The sequence below is a fragment of the Pleurodeles waltl genome, chromosome 11, assembly GCF_031143425.1.
Source record: "Pleurodeles waltl isolate 20211129_DDA chromosome 11, aPleWal1.hap1.20221129, whole genome shotgun sequence".
Taxonomy (NCBI): Eukaryota; Metazoa; Chordata; class Amphibia; order Caudata; family Salamandridae; genus Pleurodeles; species Pleurodeles waltl.
This window is the reverse complement of record NC_090450.1, coordinates 825,756,668-825,780,198: the sequence shown is the minus strand read 5'-3', so window position 1 is coordinate 825,780,198 and position 23,531 is coordinate 825,756,668. Positions and strand designations below refer to the sequence as shown.

At 41.4% G+C, this 23,531-nt stretch overlaps 1 protein-coding gene across 1 annotated transcript in view; it reads left to right on the top strand.

The window, feature by feature from the left end:
* LOC138266187 (rab5 GDP/GTP exchange factor-like) overlaps positions 1–23,531 on the top strand; it is a 108,595-nt gene that overhangs the window by 24,486 nt on the left and 60,578 nt on the right. The window contains exons 3-6 of the mRNA XM_069214666.1: positions 2,628–2,758; positions 3,754–3,902; positions 15,297–15,366; positions 21,358–21,493. Coding sequence (XP_069070767.1) covers positions 2,628–2,758; positions 3,754–3,902; positions 15,297–15,366; positions 21,358–21,493 — 486 coding nt within the window. The remainder of the gene's footprint in view (positions 1–2,627; positions 2,759–3,753; positions 3,903–15,296; positions 15,367–21,357; positions 21,494–23,531) is intronic.

Sequence of the window (23,531 nt, the reverse complement as noted above, 5' to 3'; positions counted from 1 at the left end):
CTCAGTCTTTCTACGGGATTTTTGCAAAGCGACACATTTTCGTCAAACAGAAACGACAGCACAGTCACACAGGTAACTCAGATATGAGGAAGTTCAAGCCCGCCCTTCACCCATCTCATGCCTCTTCTGTGACATTCATTCTCCTTTTTTGCCTCCTGTAAACATCCAGTGGTTTGAAGTTGTCCATGGACAGCAAGAGCACTGTATACTTATCCTACTTGACTTGATGTAAGATGGTTAGAGACTGACAAACCTGATGGTTAGAGACTGACAGACCCGCATAAAGGCACTGGCATGCTTTTAGCCAGGGCCAGATTGGCCTGTAGAGAAGTAGGACGGGGCCAGAAGGACCTGTCTGTCACGGCCGGTTTTTGCCTGTAGTTGGGCCTGGTTATGGTCCAGGGTGCGGCTCTAGTGGAGGTGAAGGGGAGTTGTGGGCTTGGGGAACTTGACGTTTCGGTTGTAACTCCCCCCCAAATAAATATACTTTTGCCTTGGTGGCTGGGTCTGGAGGCTCTGAGTCTTGCCTGCAATCTCTGTATTGTTCTTGTAATGAGCCAGGAATAAAAGACAAAATGGTGCTCTCTGATATAAACAGGAGCAAGAAGAAGATAGATTGAGATCCCCAGCTGTTAGCTGAATTTCACAATGTAAAACCAAATAACCTGGACTCAAAATTGGCTTCTCTGCATGTCCAAATTGTGTGATCCTAGGCAGATATTTTATTTCACAGAGCCTCCGTTTCCTTTATTATCACATATAAGCACACTTTTAAATACTTGAATTCAGAATGTACTCTGTACAAGCACCTCTCATACTTGATTTAATTTGCTTTAATGTTGCTTCATCTGTAAGAAGAATCTAGGCCATGTTTGGGGCTAACATGAATACTGACTTGCTTCTAAGTTCACCACAGGCATTGTTGCGGGCAAGCCAAGAATGTTTCTAAAAACTATCCCTTTTTATAAATGTCTATGTCGTGATATAATCTAATGTACTAAAGTGAAACTCTTCACGTATTAAAGAAATTGACTTTTTTGAATTTTTAAGTGATTACTTCATATTTTTACATTAGATTTGTTGCAAAATATACATTATTATACATATACATTCCAAACGTTTTCATGGCTTGACTTATGCACTGACATTTTAAAGCCAGACGCACAAGTTGGTTTGTCCTGTTATTTTGTCTGCCCGTCCTCCTTACTTTGCAACTCTGGCTTAATACAAGGAACCAGCAGTCACTTGATAAAAAGATTTGTAAAAGGTGCAGGCTAGAGACATGGAGCCCTGCCATTATGCACAGATTTGACAACTGCACCTTCAAGGATTCTTGCAGTTGGAACAAAAAAGAGTACATGTTGTGAGAATACATTTCAAATAAGTGATCCCGAGGCAGAAAATTCAGTCTGTTGTTGTATGTGACCGAAGTCATGAGTTCCCAGGGAGAACTACCAGACTCAGGAGGGACAGGCAAGGGTTTAACGTCAGTGGGGGTGTTTGGGATGATTCACCACTCCAAATGCATTTTTAGTTTGTAAGTTGGGTCGTCTAGGTCTCTGTTTTCTCATGGCTCTAATTTAGCTAAGATATTTTAACCTGTTCATTTTTTGCACCACAATCTTAAAATATATATATATATATATATATATATATATCTGTTTATCTAAAAAGTAGTAAATCTGTACCCATAGATGTACTCATTGAATGGGTCCAAATGTACTACTTTTTAGTATTCACAAGCATTGGCAGTAGTAGGCTTGGAAAGCTGCGTCAGTGTCAAGTTTTCAGGCATACTTCCGGTATCCAAACACCCTAAAGGTGATGGAATTAATGCTTGGAAATAGTCAGTCAGTCAGTCAGTCAAATAACTTTATTCAGCGATTGCCATAAAAGTGTGAACCAGAACGCATTTGCTGATCTATAAATATTATAAAACACAGATAGAACTTAAAACCATTACTAGAAACACCGCATAAACATCCAATCTAAAACCCCTTAACATAAACAGATAAGTATACTAAACATGAATAAAATCACAAAATCAAAAAATACAAGTATTTGCTTAAAATGATAAACTATACATACATATAACAAATTTAAAATGGAATAAGACTTTTCCTAATACTTTAGTCAAATCAATGGTAATTGCTCAGGGTGGCATTCCAACCCATTCTTTGCCACTGTGCCACTCTAAACACAGGCTTACCTAATGTAAATTAGTTCTGACCCCGTTCCTCATGGAAACAGTCCATCCCAAACCATGGTCATCTCACCACTTCACCCTGTAGCCCACTGATGTTTTTAGTAAGAAAATACGAGTTTCACACACACGGAGTCTTAGCCCTGTATATAGTCTGTTGGGCCTGTTGTTACTGTCGATTTCTTTGATATTGCTATAAACATCGCCTGCATCATGCACAAATACATACAGTCTCACATACCTCGCAAAACACCTATACAATGCCTCTTTACAAATTCAAAACTGTGCTGATTTACAAATGTGGGCCACATTTTAGCTCTCTGATTAGCTAATGTGGCAACTCTTATTTTGGTTCCAGGCCTATTTTCTGGTCCAGCCAATCCAAGAAGCTCAAAGTCCAATGATCACTCTATTTTTGTTTAAGGGTTAGCCCAGCAGATGGCACAACCGGATACCTTTTTGCCAAGTTTGAAGAGAAAAAAAACAGCGAAAAATGGAGGCGAGTGAATACTGTGAAGAAGATTTTTAGCAGCACTAAGAACTCGGCAAAAGCAGGTATGTTTTAAAGGCAACAGATCTTCAAACTTGGTATCCTGCCTTTGTATAAAGTACTACAAAAGAGGAGGTACTTACAGCACGAATAACAATTATTTATCATTTACCACTCCTTTCTTTTTCCACCTTCCTTCCTTCTGATTGGTAATCAGAAGTGGGCACAACTGTTAACCTCCCCTGTGCAGTGCAACAAACATTTTAAATTGTATCTTATTGCCACCTGTACATATCTGAGCAGATGATCTGAAATTTGTCTTTTGTTTAAATGCAAATTGTTGGATGCTGCATGTTTGCGAAGCTGCATGTGATGTGCTAGATATTCGGGATCACCTGCAGGTTTTATGAGCAACTACAGTTCAGGTTTTTGGCTGGCCTGCCTCTCCATTATCTCTTCTGAACCTGCATAGGCAAAACCTCTGCGTCTTTTACCAGGGTATTGCTCTTTAGTTCTAGTATCTTCACTCAAGTGGTAACTTTGTGTTCTGTAAAATTTGAAGGATTTGTACATTAAAGATTAATTTGGGAGAAAATATACATAAATCTAATGCAAGCTGTTTCTTACATGTGGTCAAGGAGGTACCCCCCTCACCCCCTGCAATGAGCATTGGGGTTTGTTATTTCTCGCCCGTAAGCAGAACATGGGCCTCTCCTGGGCCAGTTCTCCTGGGCAACAGTTGTCTGTCTGTTAAAGGTCTGTTGAACGCACTTGAAGCTACCCAACAGGTTCAACACTATTGTCCCCGGATGCTGTCTGGTGGCTAGAGACCACGTAATTTGATAACTGTCCGCCTTTTCTTGGGTCCCAGACCACCTTTGTCATTCTAGTTTTAGCAAATGATGGATAGTAGATGAACAGAAAACAAACGTACAATAAGTCATCATTAAGAGCTGGGCTGAATTAAAAGTATATAGTATTGGTCAAAACAGCATATTGGCTATGTTTTAAGTGTCCTTCAGTGATCTTGATTGTTCTCTCTTACCTGATATTTTTGCAGATGTGCTGCCAAATTCATTGGCTCCCAAGACATCTCTTCCAATTGGTACTGGCGACTTCAAAGACTTTCTGAAATCTCTCAGGAAACCTGCTACTCAGTTCATTCAGAAACAATGTGTCAGCTTTATTGAGAGCATGCAAGCGAAAGAGGTGGGTTTAGAAACTTCTGACCACCAAGTAAAAGCACGCAGATGACATTTTATGTCAACCAGGAATAATGTTCACAGCCCTACTGCATGCCAATGATTTTTGGAAGTGTGACTAGTTCGGAGGCACTGTAGGAGAATTCTCTTCAGTGAAGAGAGTTTTTGGGTCAGGGAGCAGCCTGATTGGTGTTTGTAGAACCATGTTAAAATAATGCTTAGAATTTCGGTTCAAGGCATCTCTAGAAGAGAGACTCTCATCCTTTATCATGTATGAAAGATGTGTTCATAGTGAGAGATCGTTTGTATGTTTCTTTAAATGGGAACTTATCGTTTCCATATGCGAGAGTCAGTGAAGAAGATAGCTGCCCTACTATATTGCGTGCAGTGTTGAGAATATTGCAGTGGAAGCAGTCTACTATTTTTAATGCAGTGCTGAGGCTCCCTCTGTAGGTCTACATACTGTATCGCATACAGTGGCAAGACTCTTCTGGTAGATGCAATCCAAACCCCATGACCCATGCATGCTCAATGTCTCACTGTATGTTCGAACCAGTGTTGCATGCCTGTGAAAGTTAGATCCCTCTTACATTCCATAAAGTACTAGGAGTCTCTGAAAGTTAGTGGCCAACTTTTCACACAATGCTGTGGGTTTGCAGAGATGGAGCTGTCGCTTACACTCCATGCACTCCTGAAGGTTTTTCTCAGAGAATACGGGCTCCTATGTTCCATACAGTGCCGACAACTAGGAACACAGCTCTTCACTATAAATCATGCATAACTGAGTGACTCTGTTAAATGAGTGGTGTCTCATATGTCATACAGTGCTGTATAATCTTTAAGGAGGAGATGCTTTTTAGTGCTAACGGTCTGCAGTAGAAATGGGAGCAGCATGCCATGTAGTCTGTTATTGTTTGGGTCTCATCGTTAGACAAGAGCAAGAACCCTGCATCATTGATAAAATATTATATTTATTTTAGCACAGTTCAAGTTCTTGGTGTACTTTTTTACATGATAAGAAGTAGTTTCATATTGTAGAGATCAGAGCTTCAGCAAGCACCCTTCCACCACTTATGTGCCCTGGCCTTTATCAAAGCTGAAAATAATATTTTTAAAAAACATTATCTTGCTAGTTGCATGGCAGTGTCCTGTGTAAATATCAGGCTAAATAAGCAATCATTTGTGAAGCATAGGAGGTGAAAGGCACACTCGAAGATATTACTTGTGGGGCATGATGTGTACAGATACTAAGTTGGTTAAAATCATTGCGGCTCTTCCACAGGATGATTAATCGAATGTGTACCTCCGTGAAGTCTGCCCATTTTACAATTTGATGCTTGTAGAGCTTATTAGTGCCTACCAGTTTGAAGATGAAACAAGCATTGAACTTGGTAACTCAGTAATCAAAAAGTAGTCACACTGATGTTGCCATGGGTGTAAAATGAGTCATGGGCAGTTATCTTATTTCATTTTGAAAGTTTATTGAAGACCTTCAACTAGAGAGGACTCAAGGAGTTAGAAGAGAAAAAGGGTCAGGTCCAGCTTCTTTGCTCCTTTGATCAGTGAATAATGTGGTCTGGAGTGGAGGTCCGAATGCAGTCTAGTAAAGGGCGCCTCCGAGAGCTTGCTTGAGTCAAAAAATGTATCAAATCCGTTGGCCACTATCTTAGGTGAGTGAAAAAAGTCTAGCTGTTGATGTTTGATGCATATGCCCTATAGACCATGCATTGCTAGTGTTCACAAAAGTGTTGTCCTTCAGCAGTCTCAACTGTTAATCATAAGCACTGAATACATAGTCAAATCACGCTCATTTGGATTGTTCGAGCCCTTTTCAATGATACTCACCTTCCTGAAAAACAGAATGCCTCCATAGAGAAATGTTTTGCCTTATGTTGGTTTCCCAGGGGCCCTCATTAAGCACAAGATGTAAATGGATCCTCGCAGAAGTAGGCTGTCCTGTAATAGTGAAAAACACTCTGACCTCTCAATGCCGGATTACAGAAAAAGGAGACACCCAACCCATGCTGGGCTCCTTTAACAAGTTTAAGAGAAGTAAAACCACTGTCGGGAGCTAAGATCGTGTCCAAAGTGTGCATTTAAGATTTAAAAATGTAAATACAAAGTTAGAAAACATATAGGTAAAAATAAACTGTCAGTAAGCTTTGCCTCCCTGGCGGATGTATCTTGTGTGCTGATAAACTACCAAGACTAGAGGACACTGGCCTCCAAAGCCATGGTTTATTAAAGACCTACAGGTGAAAAGGTAATTCTTTGCCTGTCTATTTGCTTTGTGTGGCCAACTTTATATATATATGTATATATATATATATATATATATACATATACAGGGAGTGCAGAATTATTAGGCAAATGAGTATTTTGACCACATCATCCTCTTTATGCATGTTGTCTTACTCCAAGCTGTATAGGCTCGAAAGCCTACTACCAATTAAGCATATTAGGTGATGTGCATCTCTGTAATGAGAAGGGGTGTGGTCTAATGACATCAACACCCTATATCAGGTGTGCATAATTATTAGGCAACTTCCTTTCCTTTGGCAAAATGGGTCAAAAGAAGGACTTGACAGGCTCAGAAAAGTCAAAAATAGTGAGATATCATGCAGAGGGATGCAGCACTCTTAAAATTGCAAAGCTTCTGAAGCGTGATCGTCGAACAATCAAGCGTTTCATTCAAAATAGTCAACAGGGTCGCAAGAAGCGTGTGGAAAAACCAAGGCGCAAAATAACTGCCCATGAACTGAGAAAAGTCAAGCGTGCAGCTGCCACGATGCCACTTGCCACCAGTTTGGCCATATTTCAGAGCTGCAACATCACTGGAGTGCCCAAAAGCACAAGGTGTGCAATACTCAGAGACATGGCCAAGGTAAGAAAGGCTGAAAGACGACCACCACTGAACAAGACACACAAGCTTAAACGTCAAGACTGGGCCAAGAAATATCTCAAGACTGATTTTTCTAAGGTTTTATGGACTGATGAAATGAGAGTGAGTCTTGATGGGCCAGATGGATGGGCCCGTGGCTGGATTGGTAAAGGGCAGAGAGCTCCAGTCCGACTCAGACGCCAGCAAGGTGGAGGTGGAGTACTGGTTTGGGCTGGTATCATCAAAGATGAGCTTGTGGGGCCTTTTCGGGTTGAGGATGGAGTCAAGCTCAACTCCCAGTCCTACTGCCAGTTCCTGGAAGACACCTTCTTCAAGCAGTGGTACAGGAAGAAGTCTGCATCCTTCAAGAAAAACATGATTTTCATGCAGGACAATGCTCCATCACACGCGTCCAAGTACTCCACAGCGTGGCTGGCAAGAAAGGGTATAAAAGAAGGAAATCTAATGACATGGCCTCCTTGTTCACCTGATCTGAACCCCATTGAGAACCTGTGGTCCATCATCAAATGTGAGATTTACAAGGAGGGAAAACAGTACACCTCTCTGAACAGTGTCTGGGAGGCTGTGGTTGCTGCTGCACGCAATGTTGATGGTGAACAGATCAAAACACTGACAGAATCCATGGATGGCAGGCTTTTGAGTGTCCTTGCAAAGAAAGGTGGCTATATTGGTCACTGATTTGTTTTTGATTTGTTTTTGAATGTCAGAAATGTATATTTGTGAATGTTGAGATGTTATCGTTTCACTGGTAATAATTAATAATTGAAATGGGTATATATTTGTTTTTTGTTAAGTTACCTAATAATTATGCACAGTAATAGTCACCTGCACACACAGATATCCCCCTAACATAGCTAAAACTAAAAACAAACTAAAAACTACTTCCAAAAATATTCAGCTTTGATATTAATGAGTTTTTTGGGTTCATTGAGAACATGGTTGTTGTTCAATAATAAAATTAATCCTCAAAAATACAACTTGCCTAATAATTCTGCACTCCCTGTGTATATATATGTATATATATGTGTGTGTGTGTGTTTATATGTGTATATAGTCGAGTCAAATATAACTTTATTTCAGCATAGCCATAAAATTCACACAATACATTATAAATCATATAATATAAAATCTCACAACCACATAAAAACATTTTAAAATTAATTTTAAAGAATACAACCCCAAGCTAAAATACCTTGAAACCATTCCCATACTAAAACCCAGGTGTAGGGCTGATGTCAAACCGAATCCTACAGGCCAAAGCAATCTCCTTATTGTTTGAAAGCAGATTTCTATTTCCCCACATCAGCCCCAAAAATCTTGCTACAGCACTGACACAAAATGTGGAAGGGTCTGATCTCAATAGCCCCAAAGCAACAGTATAACTAAAGTGCCCAGTCGTCTACACACAGGTGCCATCCAAACAGAGTGCGGCAGAGAATATGCCTGGCAAGCAAACAGCACATGTGGCACAGACTCAATTTGGTCCATGCAAAAGGGACAATTCTCAGATGTAGAGCCCAGCCATTTTGCAGTAAACAAATTAAATGGAAGCATTCCTACCCTAAATTGATGGTACAGCTTCCTATCTAGCAGGACCACAATCAAGTCCCAATATTTCTCGAACCCATGCACTGACTTAAACATCATTAAAGCACCCGTTAATGAGCCGTGTGATTTTTGGTGTGCATGGAAAGTTTCGGGATGATCCGTCAAGTGGGTGCCAAGAAAAAGGGTCCTTAAAATTTCTTGCTGCCTATGTTAATTCCTATAGGATCTGTCAACATGTCTACAGCCCGAACCGCTGGACGGATTTACACCGGATTTGGCAGAAAGCTAGCTGTGGGTACGCAGATTGTTCTTTTTGTTAATTGGTGTAAATCCATTCAGTAGTTTTTGAGCAATTTAGGAAAATTCACTGAAGTATTCACGAACAGACAAGCTCGTGCAGCGAAATGCACAGCTCTGATTGGCTGCCAGCACTACAAACCAGGAAGTTTTGGCATCTGTGTTGGGACTCGGCTTGAGCCGAATCCCAGAAAATAAGTAAAGGATAGGGACACACCTCAAAATCCCCCTCTTCTCCCTCCACCGCCCCCACAGCAAAAAAAAAAAGTTAATAATTTTTTGTGCTGCGAAAGCGCTTGTTTTTTGATAGGCCAGGTCCTGGGAACATTTAAACGTTTGTGTGTATATATGTGGGGAGGGTGTCCGCGGCTGCCCTGGGAACTGCCACCTCCCTAGGGCTTTTATTTTTATATATCCGGGTGGGGGGGGGGGGTACCCATGGCCACCCCGGGGACCACTACCTTCCCGGGGATTTCATTTTTATATATGCAGCCAAGCCACAGCAAACACTTGGGGTTTTGACAGTGGGACCTGTAAAGGAGGTCCGACTGTCAAAATCTGAAGCTTTCATTTCTGTCCCCTGCACGGGTGCTTGGGACAGAGATGAAATGCTTCAGCAAGCAGGGAACTGCTGTCAAAGCAGCTCCCTGCTTTGCTGAAGCAATGACACAGCGAGGGAAGCCTTAAGGCGTCCCCCGCAGTGCCAGGTAGCCCATAAGGGCATTTTAATAAAAGTAAATAAATGAATCACTAGGGACCATAAGGGCCCTCACGGTCCCAGAAAGCCCAGAAAGGTCTAAAAAAAAAAAAACATAGTTCAGTGTGAAGGTTGCAGACCTTCATACTGAGGTTTGGGGGTTCGAGTCCAACATTTTTATTACATTTTGTATTTTAAATTGGAGACAAATAGCTCATTCTAAGTATTTCAAACATCAAAGCCTAACAATGTTATCTCTCTCCCTCTCACTTTATTTCTCTCTCTTTCTTTCAATCAATGCTCCCTCTCACAGACCTACTCAGACACTCACACACCCACTCACAGACCCACTCAGACTCTCATGCACCCACTCACAGCCCGTCAGACCCTCACACACCCACTCTGACCCACTCAGACAGTTACGCACCCACCCACTCACACACACTTACACACACACACACACACACACATACACACACACACACACACACACATACACACACACACTCAGACAATCACATACCCACTCACAGACCCACTGACACCCTGGTGCTCCCACTTACAGACCCACGCACATACTGATGCACCCACTAAAACGCTGATGTATGCACTCTCACACTGAGACGGACATTATGACAGCCACCCTTACCTACATATACAGCCTCTCATGCCCAGAGAGACCGCCAGCTGCCTCAGTGCTTGCACAAAGGGCAGTGCAAAGCGTGGGGTTGGGCGGTTAGGGGGTTGGTCGCAGGGACTGGCTGCAGGTCAGCCCTTGCGGGCAACCCCTGCTGGGCACAGGAGAGAAGGCTGTGCACGGTGCAGAGTTCAGTGCTTATAGGTGGTTGGCCTCATGGCCTGGCCTGTGGCCAACTTCCGCCCTGCACGGCCAAAGACCATACGTGGCGGATGTTGGTTTCACGTATAGCAGTGTAAATTACCTTATGTTAAAAAATCGAAATCAACTGAAAAACCCAAAGGTTACGGGGGCGTTATAGTCAGGTTCGGAATTTACTCGGACAAAACCATAGAAATTCAGCAGCTACAGTTCTTTCAAGTAACTAAAACTTGTGCCCTAGGATAACTATAACTCCTGCCTTCGCCATGCACAGCTATGTACTCCACATATTATATCATTGATGACATATTCTATGCCATCTTTCATATTCTCACTGCAACATTTGCAATAAAATTATTGATGAGACAACTGTGCATGGCGAGGGTGCGAGTCATAGTTATCGTAGGGCACGAGTTTTAGTGACTTGAAATAACTCTAACTGCTGAATTTCTTTGGTTTTGTATGAGTAAATTCAGAACCTAACTATAATGTCCCTGTAACCTTTGTTTTTTTCAGTGAAAAAAACATATATAGTACAGTGGTGGGTGCTACAGTTATAGATGTGGTTCAGTCACTCTTCTCACTAAAAGGGCATTTTTTTCTTTTTTTATTTGCCTATAACTTTTGATCCCATGGATGGATCCACACCAAAGTTGGCATTTATGTTAAGTTACCACTTGAGCTCCTATATAAATTTTTGTATGCACCTACAGTAAAACTGCTCAATGGATTACAGCAAACTTGACATGAAAGTAGAACTGTTGCATATTTTAACGATCATATTTCAGTTATTTTTGCTTGTTTGAGCTAGAATCCATAACTCTGTTTTTATTTGTCAAAAGATGTCTAGAATAACTGTGATGGGCTGAGAGAAGATGAGACTTCAGCACAGAGAAGATCTGAGCCATTAGGAATCTATTCAAGCAGGGGCCAATTGTCAGGGAAAAGGGCTCATTCTACCTTATTTTAGGCTACCTTCTTCAAAGTCTTGAAGAGGTAGATTTAGAAAGCAGTATAGGAACTTCGGACACCACCGCTCCTGGTCACCATTTAGATCGAGGCCAAGTAGAGTTGCCACTTGTGCCGCATCAAGTTACTAGGCGCCCAATAGACCATCAACATTTACAGATATACCTCTGACATACACGTCTTTGAAACATTCACTGTCAAGCAAGTCTCTCAACTTGTCTCAAGACCAACCAGATGATAGCCACCAACTTTGGATTCAGAGTTCTCAAGTTCTTGCTCTCCTACCAGAAATGCTGCCTCTCTTGTAGAGGTCTCCGATTTTGTCTTTCCCTCATAGACACTCTCCTCTTAGGTTCTTACCACAGATCTCTACAAGAAGTTATACTACCACTTTGCAGATGGCTTCTGTGTAGGTACTGTTTCCTCCAGCTTTGCCATGACCTTCTCTCCTGCTGCTTCTCCTCATGGAGTTCCTCTGACTCAACCTCTGCTAGTAGGTATGTTCCTCTATTTACCTTTCTGCCTGGAAAATCTTCACCCAGAATGCCTCGCTCTGCTCACAGGCATCATCCATATTGACTTTCTTGTCGCATATCATTCTACTCTGAGACTGTACTTTACACAGAACTCAAACTCCTCAAGATTGTCACACTCCTAGAGCAGCTACCGTGTTTACTCCATTATCACCTTACATCAGATGATACTTTTTCACACTTTGAGATTTGCCTATGGTAAGGCTACCCATATACACTTTTCATGAAGTCTTAAAGAGGCAGCCTAATTAAAAAAAACCTATGGCTATACCACGATTGAAGACGGGAATCATATTCAAGCTGTTTCCTCAAATATCTGCATTGCCTTTTATGCAGCCTTTAGTTCAAGGTCTACTTGAACCTACTGTGGGCCTTCACCCCTGCCCCTACATCTCTGAAAACAACCTCAGCACTTCTTATAAAGAAGAACTGAGCAAGACGCTCTTTCTCAGAGATGATTCTCCCATGGATTCAGTCATTGTGTTGGCAACAAGGAAGAGTCATGCCCCTTTCCTTTATTTGCATTCTGTCCCGACAAAGAGAAAACGTCTAGACTTTTGGGTTGTAAAATGTGCAGCATGTGATTTTTGTCTTTCAAGGTTGCAGATGAGGCTGCTACACTGGAAAGGCCCAATAGATCTCTTTAGAAATATCTGCATAGATTCGGCATCAAGTTTCTTAAGAATAAAAGAAAGGACTTTAAAGAGGTCATCTCTGAAGGAATGATGGCCTCTAATAAAATAATAAGTGTTGGTGCATATTTATCAAATATAGATGTACAGGATTATTGTGATTGCGTGGAGATTAGGTGTCCCTCTTAGCTGTGCCTTAACAGTTTGAAAGCTAAAACCCAGCAATGGATTCACAACATCCTGTTTTCAGGGAACTTCTTCTGTAGGTTGAATACAGAAATTAGGTGTTTTCTCAACACCCAAAGAGGAGCAATACCAGCAACATCATAGACTGGGAGGAAAAGGAAAACATCAACACTCAGATGCTGCAGTGAAAGCGCGGTGTTCTTCTTAGTTCATAGTGGTGTGCCATTGCAATAAATGGGCGCATCATGAAACATCTACAGGAGTGACCAAAGGTCATGAAAGATAAATGGCTGCTGCATATTGTACAAACTGGCTGCTGTCTCGAGTTCAAAGACCCACATAGGAGCAGTAAATTATTTCTATCAAGAGCCTCTTCTTTATGAGATAAGCAGTCTATTATAGAGGCAGGTCGTGGAGACTGTTCCCATGTCTGAAAAGGAAATTTATTCCTATTACTTCTGCTTCAAAAGAATAGGCCCAAGAGCAATTTCGGGCCCTTCTCAACCTCATGTTGGCCAATAAATGGATAAAAAAGAGAACTTGAGAATGTATTCAGCATATTAGCCCTCCACCAGTTCTGTCCTCCATTCCATCGAGAAGACTGGATGGGTGTCATAGACCTTCAGTGCACCTGTTGTCACATTCTAGTTGCTGCAAACCTTCCATAGTTTCTAAGGTTTTTGGTGGGCAGCTACCTTTAACAATAAATGGTCCTTCTGTTTGGTCTAAAGTCTGCTGAGAGGACTTTTTTAAAGTGCACGGCTATAATGGTAGCACATCTATGGAGTATGAAAATCCTTGTCTATCCATATTTTAATAACTGGTTGATAAAGCCCCTACACTTCACCAGGGCCATGATCATTTTAAGTATACTGTCATCACTTTCATGCGCCTGGGGTTGCAAGTTATTTATCTCAAATCACCCCAGTCTCCAGTACAGACTAGTACAGTCTATCTGGTATACTGATATTGGCTAACCAGAAAGCAGGAGTGTTTCCTTTTCAGTAGACACTATCTTCCATCTGCCTGTAATGTCTCAGCCTTCAAAAGTTAAAATACTCAACAGCCTGACAAGTTTCCTCTCTCTCCTATTTTCGAAGGAGACATGAATTTTACTGCAACAGTATTTCAAAGACCAGTAGACCAAGTTTTTATGGAAGTGGAAGGATACAGTGCTATCCACCCAGCAACGATCCAGTCATTTCAGTGTTGGAAATCTTAAGCGGCCTTCCTTTCCAGGTACAGAAATGGAGACATTCATTGTCTTTTTGATTGGACCCTGAGTCTCCATCCAAAAGAGCTGGAGCAACTGCTACTAACGGGATAGGAATGGATACTGGTGTTGTGTGCTTCCTTCAAGGATCAGTGTCAGTTTTCCCATCATTCAAAGGCTATAGCCTGTCTTACTGCAGTGACCTTTTCCTTTCTCATTTTCTTCCTTTACAATTTTAGTTTCCTTTGTTAGTTTTGCTAAAGAGTGACAATTCTGAATTCTAATTATAACAGGAATCTTTTGTTTTGAAAGAAAATTTAAGACGTTTGTCCAAGATAGCCTGCAGACATGCTTTTCTTTTGAAAAGCCTATATGTACTAGAACTAGTTTACAGCAGACATTAGAGGCCATGCTCAGAAGGTCTATTTATTGGGTTTCTGTTATACTACACTGACCTTGGCCCTTGTGTGCATAACAGAATAAGCTGTAAAAGCTTTGCTAGGAAAACAGGCAGTTGAGGTGGGAAGACAGCATTGTTTATGTTGTTCTCCGCAAACGAGCAGCTCTCCACGTAAGCTCAGGATCTCCCAAGAGTTTCCTAGCTTGTGATAACTTAACCTTCCTGCACTGTAAACATGTGAGGGTTTGCTTATGACATAGGCTCAGAGACCCTCTTTTACATTGGCAAAGCTATGCTTCACTAACTTGCTCCAATGATCACGTGTCAGGAACAGCTTTTACTTATTCCATATTACTGGCATGGTACTACACCAAACCAAATCTGAAATACTGTCCCTGGAAGGGTAAAATGCTGTTGTCTAGTTTTTCAGCTCGGCATAGATAGCAGTAGCTAATCAACATTGCAAAATGCTTTACTTTTTTGTTTAGCTCATCATGGATAGCACAGTGCTATTCCACTGCTTCAAAATTGCTAGAAAAACAGACATTTTAGGTGGTCAGATTTATATTGTTATTGATGTGATAGGTTTTGATCTCTACCCTGTGTCCTATTGTGTCTGTACAAAGGTATGCTATGTGACAGGCACTATGAGAGCAAAATACATGTATCAGAAGCTGCTTTTACTTTTTGCGGGTTGGATTGAATGGTATTATACCAAACCAAAACTTAATACTTTGCCTGGATTGGTAAAATGCCTTTTTACCTTGGCATGTATAGTACTAGCTAACCCTGCCCTTGAAACTTAGCTGCGTTGGAGGTTGATCATTATTCGAAGTCAGTACTTTTTTTTATGTCATACATCATGAAAGGAGAATTCTAACATGTGATCTACACAGTGGTAAGGGTCATGATATGTGGCAGTTTTGTATACAAAAGTTGCAAAAGCTGGGTCCTTCATAGGAGCATGGTGTCTCATTTTGATTTCACTGTTAATGATCATTGATGGAAGTTATACTGAAGCTCTCTAGAGAGGATGGCATTCTCATACATTTCATACATTGCTGAAGGTCTTAATAAGCAAGTGCTTTCATTTGTATTTCATGTCGTTAAGGGTGAAGTATGTGATTCGTATAAGATGTTGTCTCTCCTGAACTTGTCCTATCTTGTCCATATTATACATTAACAGGGTATGCTGGTAGAGGAGCAGTCAGATATGGTTCAGGATTTCTATCAGAGCATGATCAACCATTTTCAAGGTAAGAACACCCTTATATGTTGAATTATTTTCCATGTTTAATTTAATTTGAGGCAAATGAGGTTGAGACATGTCATCATTTTCATGGTTTGGCTTTACGGCTCAGCTATTGCCAGCTATATTGCCAGACAAATATGTGAGCAACATTAGAGGGGGGCTTTGGCTCCACCCATGTGTTATGAGACAGGAGTACATGCTTTTGTTAGGCAGATGTGTGCTTCCACAAAAAGTGGTTGCCTTATGCAGCTGTGATCATTTGTTCATTTATCCAACTGGCTGTGCTTGAACTTTCAGGGGCACACATATAACTTGATAATGTTATTAAAGTGTCTGATAATTTATGGTGTTTGTATCTGGCAGCAGCACAGGTGAAAGAAGGGAAGACATCAACCTACGTGGGTTTTTCGGTCTGGCTTGACAGTGCAACTTTCACCTTTGTAATAGTATTACAATACAGTACAATACAACTTTCACCTGACCTTTCAACCTACAGCAATATTATTGTATAGTTATTTGCTTCCACACAAATACATGTCCATTCCCATGTTATCTATGTGTAATACTTCACATTACCAAGCAGCATTCATTTACAGCAAGACATCTTGGCATTTTCAATGCTTGTTTAACTTTGGATGGTTTGACTCGCTACAACTGAGTCTGTAACCCCACAATGAAAAGTGTACTCCGCCGTGAAAGCAAGACAGTTCAGAATGGAGAATCAAAGAATACACTCCGAAATATACTGTCCTAGGTAGTCACTTCTTTCGGTGTCCATTTGTGTATTATACACAACTTTACAATCAGTGATAAACACGTTGGCTTCCACTGTTCCACAAGAGAGCTGGCGAGGTGAAATTTCTCCCCTTGGTACCCCTACATTGATCTGAAGCCAGAGTCGAAACTGTTTGCAAAAATGGGTGGATTTCTGTTGTAATGCTTGTATAGAGACAGTTTAAAAATCTGAGAACCGTTTTTCTAAGGGAACTCTATGAGGTTGTGAAAGGTATAAAAAAATGAGAACGTGAAGAAAAGCAAACTGGTTTATGAAAACTAAAAAAAAAAAGGAGAACATTTTGAGAATAACAGAAGACAAGACGGCCAGGTCTGTGTCAGGATATTGAGTCGAAAGCCAGGCTTCAGCTTCAGTCTCTCTGTTTATGCAGATTGTTCCTCCCTCCTCTGCTCCCTTGTTTGAGGATATGTGAGCCAATGATTAAGTGGCTCAATTTGGAACCTAGAGACCTGGGTCAATGCACCACTTTTTCAGCATAACTCATCTCCCGGTGCCTCAAATCATACGTATTTTACAATGCACTTTCTAATACAGTCCATGATCCCACAGCCTCTCTTTCCCAATCCCATCTTGGTTTCTGTAATCTGGAATCTGCTGTACCTTACTTATCAAACTATATGTACAACATATCACACCCAAGGTGTTCCTAGAACAATAGATGTTCTATATAAAAGTTGTACTAAAGCGAAATTAAGTCTGTGGTATTGGGATGCAGAAAACACACTCATTTCCAACACTACCTGGTAGGCAAACCACATCAGATACGCCATGCAGACATCAGATATGCCATTTAGTTTGCTAACAACCCATCCTATCATGGTATGCCACACATTAGCAGCTAAGAATTATTAACATATAGCCAACCAGGGACTGATACGCCACTTAGTCTGCTATCCTGGCATTTAACTGCCATAAACAAGACACAATGATATAGCTCCATGTAGTGGGCTTGTCTTCTGGCCTAGCTGATGTGTACGAAATTAGCAGAACCTTCGGCTTTAAACATCAAAATCATACACACATAGCTCAATGAATATGTCATAAAAATCTGAACAAGAAAGCACTTAAGCACGGTGTCCTTAAAACATCATCATAGGCTGACTCGGACTCCAGCTTGTATTGGTAAGCCTGGAACGATGTGGAGATCACTGAACTGCTAACACCACTACCAGACACTACCAGCAGCAGAATGTGCACTGTACATATGCCGATCACTTAACATGAAGCACTGTTGCAGTGCACACATTCTGATCATATAACAAAGCACTGTCCCTTTCACTTGTACTGTATCGATCATCTAAAGATAACTTTTTCTGCGCTCTTTTCTCTTCTGGCACATGCCCTCCACAGAGGATGCGCTGAAAGCAGTCACCTCTTGGTTGCCAGCCTCTGGCCTTTTTCCGTTCTAGCTTTGCATTTCTGGAGATTTAGCCTCAAGAGCTGTATACTTTACTTCAGATGCGATCAGGACAGTGGTAACACACCTTGTTGTGCACGTTACAGCTATCACTATGCACCACATTATTCTCCTTGCTCCCCCAGTGGCCTGTTCATTTTAAATCTTCTTTGAGATGATCCTATACAATGCCTCAAAACCCTCCCACACTACTTCTCTAAACTAGTGTGCATAGCATTATTAGTTTTCCGCTCCATTTTAGAATTTCTGTAGGCTTATCTTCCAGATTGCAGATAAATACTTCAAGATGCCAGGCATTCAACGCATGAAGTAGAAAAACACAAGGATTGGTCAACATGGCCGACAAGACCGCACTTGGCTTTGAGGCTCCAGCAAGGCATCCGTTCTCCAGACCAGTGTGTCAGATGAGCAAGCATCGGCCCTGGTGGCACAACCAGCTAGACACCCAACATGTGCTCTCTTGTAAGATAATTATCCATTCCTTTTCCGTCTTATCCCCTCCCCGCCCCTACCCCCACAAGCCATAAATATAAATACGCCATGAAGATTCTGGCCTTGCAGATAGCAGCACACAATCCCATAAGCAAGATGGGTAAACCTGGCTGAACAAAGGCACAGAGGGTGAGTTGCAGTCTCAAAAGTACCTCTTGGAATAACAGCACTGCAATGAGCTCACTCCCACACCAGGTTTGGTGACCTAAAGAGCATGGCGTTTTAGGACCAGTTTGAGGACCCTGGTAGCCCAGTGGCTTTAAGGTTCTCCTCGGGCCCCTGGTACATGAGGCATCAGGCTGGATAAGCAGCAGAGGAGTCCCTGACTCTGAGTAACTGCACGGAAAAGGTGGAACTTGATTGCCTGACCAAACATAAAAGGATACCGTCAAAATAATTTAATTTAAGGTAGCATGGAAGGGGATTTAACGTAGGCACAAAGAAAGAGAAACCTCACTAATCACTTCAACATTTTATACAAAAACGTGATCTTTGACACACAATTGGCTTTTTTATTTTTTGTTTTTTTAAACATTATAACAACCACTTTGATTTGTTTCAAAATTATAAAATTCATTCATTAATATAAATTGATTTTTTTACATTAGTTTGACAGATCATTGAAAGTATATTAAATATAGTATTATACCTCAATTTAGATTAATGAACATTCTCACGACACATACCCACACTGTAAAAACAGTTAAATGATACCAAAGGAATAAAGAACAACGACTTGAACATATTTCTGTTGGTCTTTACCAGTGGGCCTAGACTACAAAATATTTGACACATGTTTCAGAGGCTTCACAATAAATTCGTCCACCCCCAGGAATGCAGTTCTCGAGCCTTGGGATTTCTTTGTTGCTGGCCTTCTTGTGTCCTTGGATTCTGATCTGCAGGTCTAGGGCTGCCCCTAAATACTGTGTTTAGTGGGCGTTTAGGGGCATTCCTAGTAGTGACCAAGGAGTTATCTACCTTAGGGTGGCTACACCCACTATGGGACCACTTTCTGTGGGCAGATGTCACTTCCCTATCCCTGAAAGGCGTTTTTTCTTTCATGCAAGATGGAGGAAAATGAAATGGAGGGTTCACCTTGCATGTAGCACTTTAGGGGTGGTGCAAGCTGGGAATGGTCACTCCTCCTGTCCTTTGTGCATTTTCCCGCTGTAGCTCCCATCAAAAATGGGGGTTTGCAATGGTGGGTGTGGGGGGGGTCGGCATCTGCTGCTAGCAGCAGGGCAGGGGGTCGAGTTTCAAGGGTGGTAAGCCCTTTGAAGCTCTTAGGCAGGGCTATGCACATTCCTGGGGAGGAGGCGGAACACCGCTGCCCAGGAAGGGCTTTGTTCTCTGGACCCAGGGTTCCAGAATCTTGTCTGGTGATGGCAGGCTGGTTGTGACTGGCCAGCAACCATGCAAGGGTAGTTAGTCTGCAAGGGGCACCTCTAAGGTGGCCCCTGGGTACATTTTGGTAACAAACAACCCAGGGTGTCGAGTGGCCATCATGTTGCTGTGAACCTGGTACTGACAAGTGTCCAGCATATGCATGTAAAATGGCCCCTCTGTTCACTTACTAAGCCCCAGGTTTGGCAGGGACACAGTAGGGGCATATTGCTCTTGCATCTATGGACAGACATGCAGTATAGTGCACCCTGCCTTAGGGCTGGAATACTTGCCAGAGGGGTGACTTCCCTATATTGAATGCAGTGTGTAGTGGACATAGTAGTCAGGCTGTGGGCCATGTCAGTTTTCAATTTAGAATTGCACGAGGCCACTCAGCCTGCAACAGCAGTACTGGGTGCAATTGGAAGCTTGGTCCCTGAGGGTGGCACAATCTGGCCTACCCTTAGTACCTCATGTCCTGGGTACCTTTGTACCTTTTACTAGGGACTTACAGTGGCACCTAAAATGTGGCAATGCATTCCAACAGTTTTGAGAAAGAGATCTGGCCCAGGGAACCTGGTTAGCAGGGGCTCTGGGCACTAGCAACTTTGAAACCACATCAAATGCTAGGCAAATGGGGGTGGGGGACCATATCAAAAGAGGCCCTTTCTTATACTAGATGATTAAAGAATCAGAAATAAACTTACCTGCTTTTTTGAAAACGGCTGAATTACTGAAAAAACTCTTTATGCCGGGCATTTATATTGCTAAAGCAGTGTAGATACATGGGATTGGCGATTTCAGGAATTTTTTTAGGAAAATGAAACGTCAAATGATTTTGGGTGCAACTGAAGTTAACTACATCAAGAGCAAGCAGGTGTACAGTCATGATGGAGCAAATATTAGGAGATATTCAAAATTGAGGCTGGGAAGCTGTCCGGGTACAATTGGGGGTTAGATAGCGGTTGCAGATGTGGTAGTAGGCATTGGAGATCGAGGGTATAATTCAACTAAGTCTCTTGAACAATTCCTTCAAGAGACTTAGTTGATTTTGTGGTGTTGGCCAGGGTATGCAAGGATGGAGTTGTGGTTAGTAAGAAATGGAGACTTCATCTGATAGTGACTGGTTAAAAGTGGGTTGAGACTTGCTGAGTTAGAGATGAGTATGGAGTTGAGATAATGGTGTGTGTATTGATGATAGGTGTGTATATCTGTGCATGTGATGGAGAGAAAGTAATCACAGGGGAGTAGTACATCATTGTCTTCATCCGGGATCTACTGCAATACACCACATATTTAAAACTCATCATAGCACAAGCATGATTCATTGACTGGGAAAGAGTTGTGGATGAGGCCTGGCAATGATACCTATAGATATGTGATTGGTACTGTTTTGATACATGTACCAAGTTGTCACTGTCCTGAGGCTGAATGAAACCTAATGACTAAATGAGCCTCAAATTCTGACACAGACAATATTCAAAACGTGAGATGCTTTACAACTGGTGGGAATCATCAGTTGTATGTTACCATTTCTACAAACGTAATCAGTCTAAATGAAATGGCTGAGTACTTCTGAAATCTGTTTTTTATTGGTGATGAAATATTTACAAGTGTAAGAGTTCCCTGTCTTCTACAGTACATCATACACGCAATGAAACAGCAGTGCTTTCCTTTTTCTGATTGTAGATGCAAGTGATGTTTTTATTCATTCATAAAATATCTATTACATATACTTAAAAACCATATAACCTTTTCGTGTGGCAACTGTACGATATTCAATATCCTATCTTCTAAGATATAATATATTGCACCTTGAATGAGATTTCAGTGTTCCTCACTGTTGTCTTCTAATGTCAAGCGAGAAACATTCTATGGATTTGTCTGATAATCTTCAATTTTTCTAGGCTCTCCTACGGAGGAATGTGATCGATTAATGGATTATATTGAAAAAATGGTTATGACCCGGCTCTATAAATCTGTCTTTTGCCCAGACAATTCACAGGACGAACATAAGGATCTCAGCATTCAGAGAAGAATACGGTAATAGTTACACATTGGTCCAAGAGTACTCAAACTAATAAGCACATTATGAAATTTGGAAAATCTCAAAGACAGACCAAAGAGCACCTTTCAGAAAAATAGACTGTTCTCTCAGTGTAAATGGTGGATATGCCTTTTGTTATGATCTTCCAGTACCTGCTGTGGCAGAAGAGCTGAGCTCATAGATTCACAGTTATGATGATAACACTCCATTATCAGAAGTTTATTGCTTTACCTTAGAGACCTCATAACTATTTTAAAATTGTTATGCTTTACAGGTCTATTCCCAAAATCCCAAAACATCCAGCTCTAAAGAGGTTTTGCAAGTGGATATTTTGAAGTGGCAAAAAGAAGAACCAAACCTTTTAGTGAAAGCTCCTTTTACAAATAATTCCTCCCACACCACTGCTCGTTTGTCTAATACAAGATATTTGGTTGGCTCCATATTAAACCTACTACACTTCAGCAGAAGCCTGCCTTTCACAGTTTTACAAACCAGTTTTATCTGTAGTGCTCTTTGCTGCTCGATCCCCTTCTTTCCCTACGTCTTCATAAAATGTATCTCCCCTCTTGTATGCATTTCTTTTAATTTTTCCTCTAATCTGCTGCAGTTTTGCTAATTCTAGTACATGCGTTTTATTTGTTGGTTTATGATTTGTACTACTTCTTTATTGTTTGCCATTTGTTGGTGTAAAAATAATTCATACTTGTGCATTGTGGCATCTTTGTTGATAAATCGTATTTTACGCTGTTTTTGCGTGCCCCTGAAAATCTTCCTGCGTAGTTGTTTTTGTATAGAGATTGCATTGTAGAATGCCTTTAATCATTGATGCCTTTATTCATTGACTAATGAGTTCATGTAAAATCATAGACAATGGAAGTCTAGCAGAGATTTTATTTTTCTCCTAAATGTCTGTAACATTGCCATGGAATCCTTAAAGTAGAATGAGTTGCAGCATCTGCCATGCAAAATTTCCTTTAAACGTTGTGTACATGAAGATAGAAATGCAGCCTGGTAGGCTTACAATAATAGTAAAGAAGCAAAATACTCGTCCCTTTAGGAACTTGGGAGGCTTCCTTTTTTACAGTGCCTTGTACTGCCAGTTGCCTCCTTGAATTTGTTCTTTTTTCAGGCTTGCTACAGCAGCATCTCTGAACACCTGTGAGGTTTCAAACCTCTGAAAAATAAAAGGCTTCTCCCAGAAAATCACTGTTAACATTTTTAACATTTTCACACATTGTCTCTTAACATCTGCTGTTGACGAATCTCTTTTTTCCTGTCCCTGATCAGCATTTTTAGTAAGAATGCCACAGCTTTTCTCCAAGTGTACTTCATGTGGAAGGAAGAAGGCAGGTACAGATGCCCACAAGGTCTATGTGGACTGCCGCCCTGTTTCTCACTCTGTCGGGGAGTGTGACATATGTAAAGAAATGTCTAGAAAAGAACTGTAAAGTACGGGGAAGGCATGAGTAAGAACATGAAGGCTGAAGAAGAATGCAAGAGGCTAGAAAGATCAGCCTCTCAACATTTCTCTGTAGGTTTGCCAACATCCGAAAAAGATCCCACAGAGCGAGATCTAAAGAGAAAGGGTCCAATGGCAGAGACAGGCACTGGCACCACTCGCGGTCATTGAATGTCGAACCCAAGCCCTATGAAATCACTGTCAGGAGACGGGCCGGCATGCTCACCATCAAAGAATGGCTTAGTGACACTTCGGCATAGATGGCATTCTAAATAATCAACAGCCAAAATTTTCAAGATCGACAACGACGCAATCTCCTTCTAAATCAAACCTCTCACCACCACTCAGCAGATACTCAAGCTCTATGTTCAGTCATCATCAACGAGACCTACATCAACCTTGGCGCACACACCATCAGCATGAAAGAGCTCACAAATTTCTTTATCTCCCTGTCCAGCATGGTATCTTGTCTTTAACTATGTAGTCTCAGAAAAAGTGAGAAAAGAGTAAAAACAACGGTTTCTCCATTCAATCAACCTCGTTTGGCTGCTGATCCCGGAAATAACCCCTCCTCC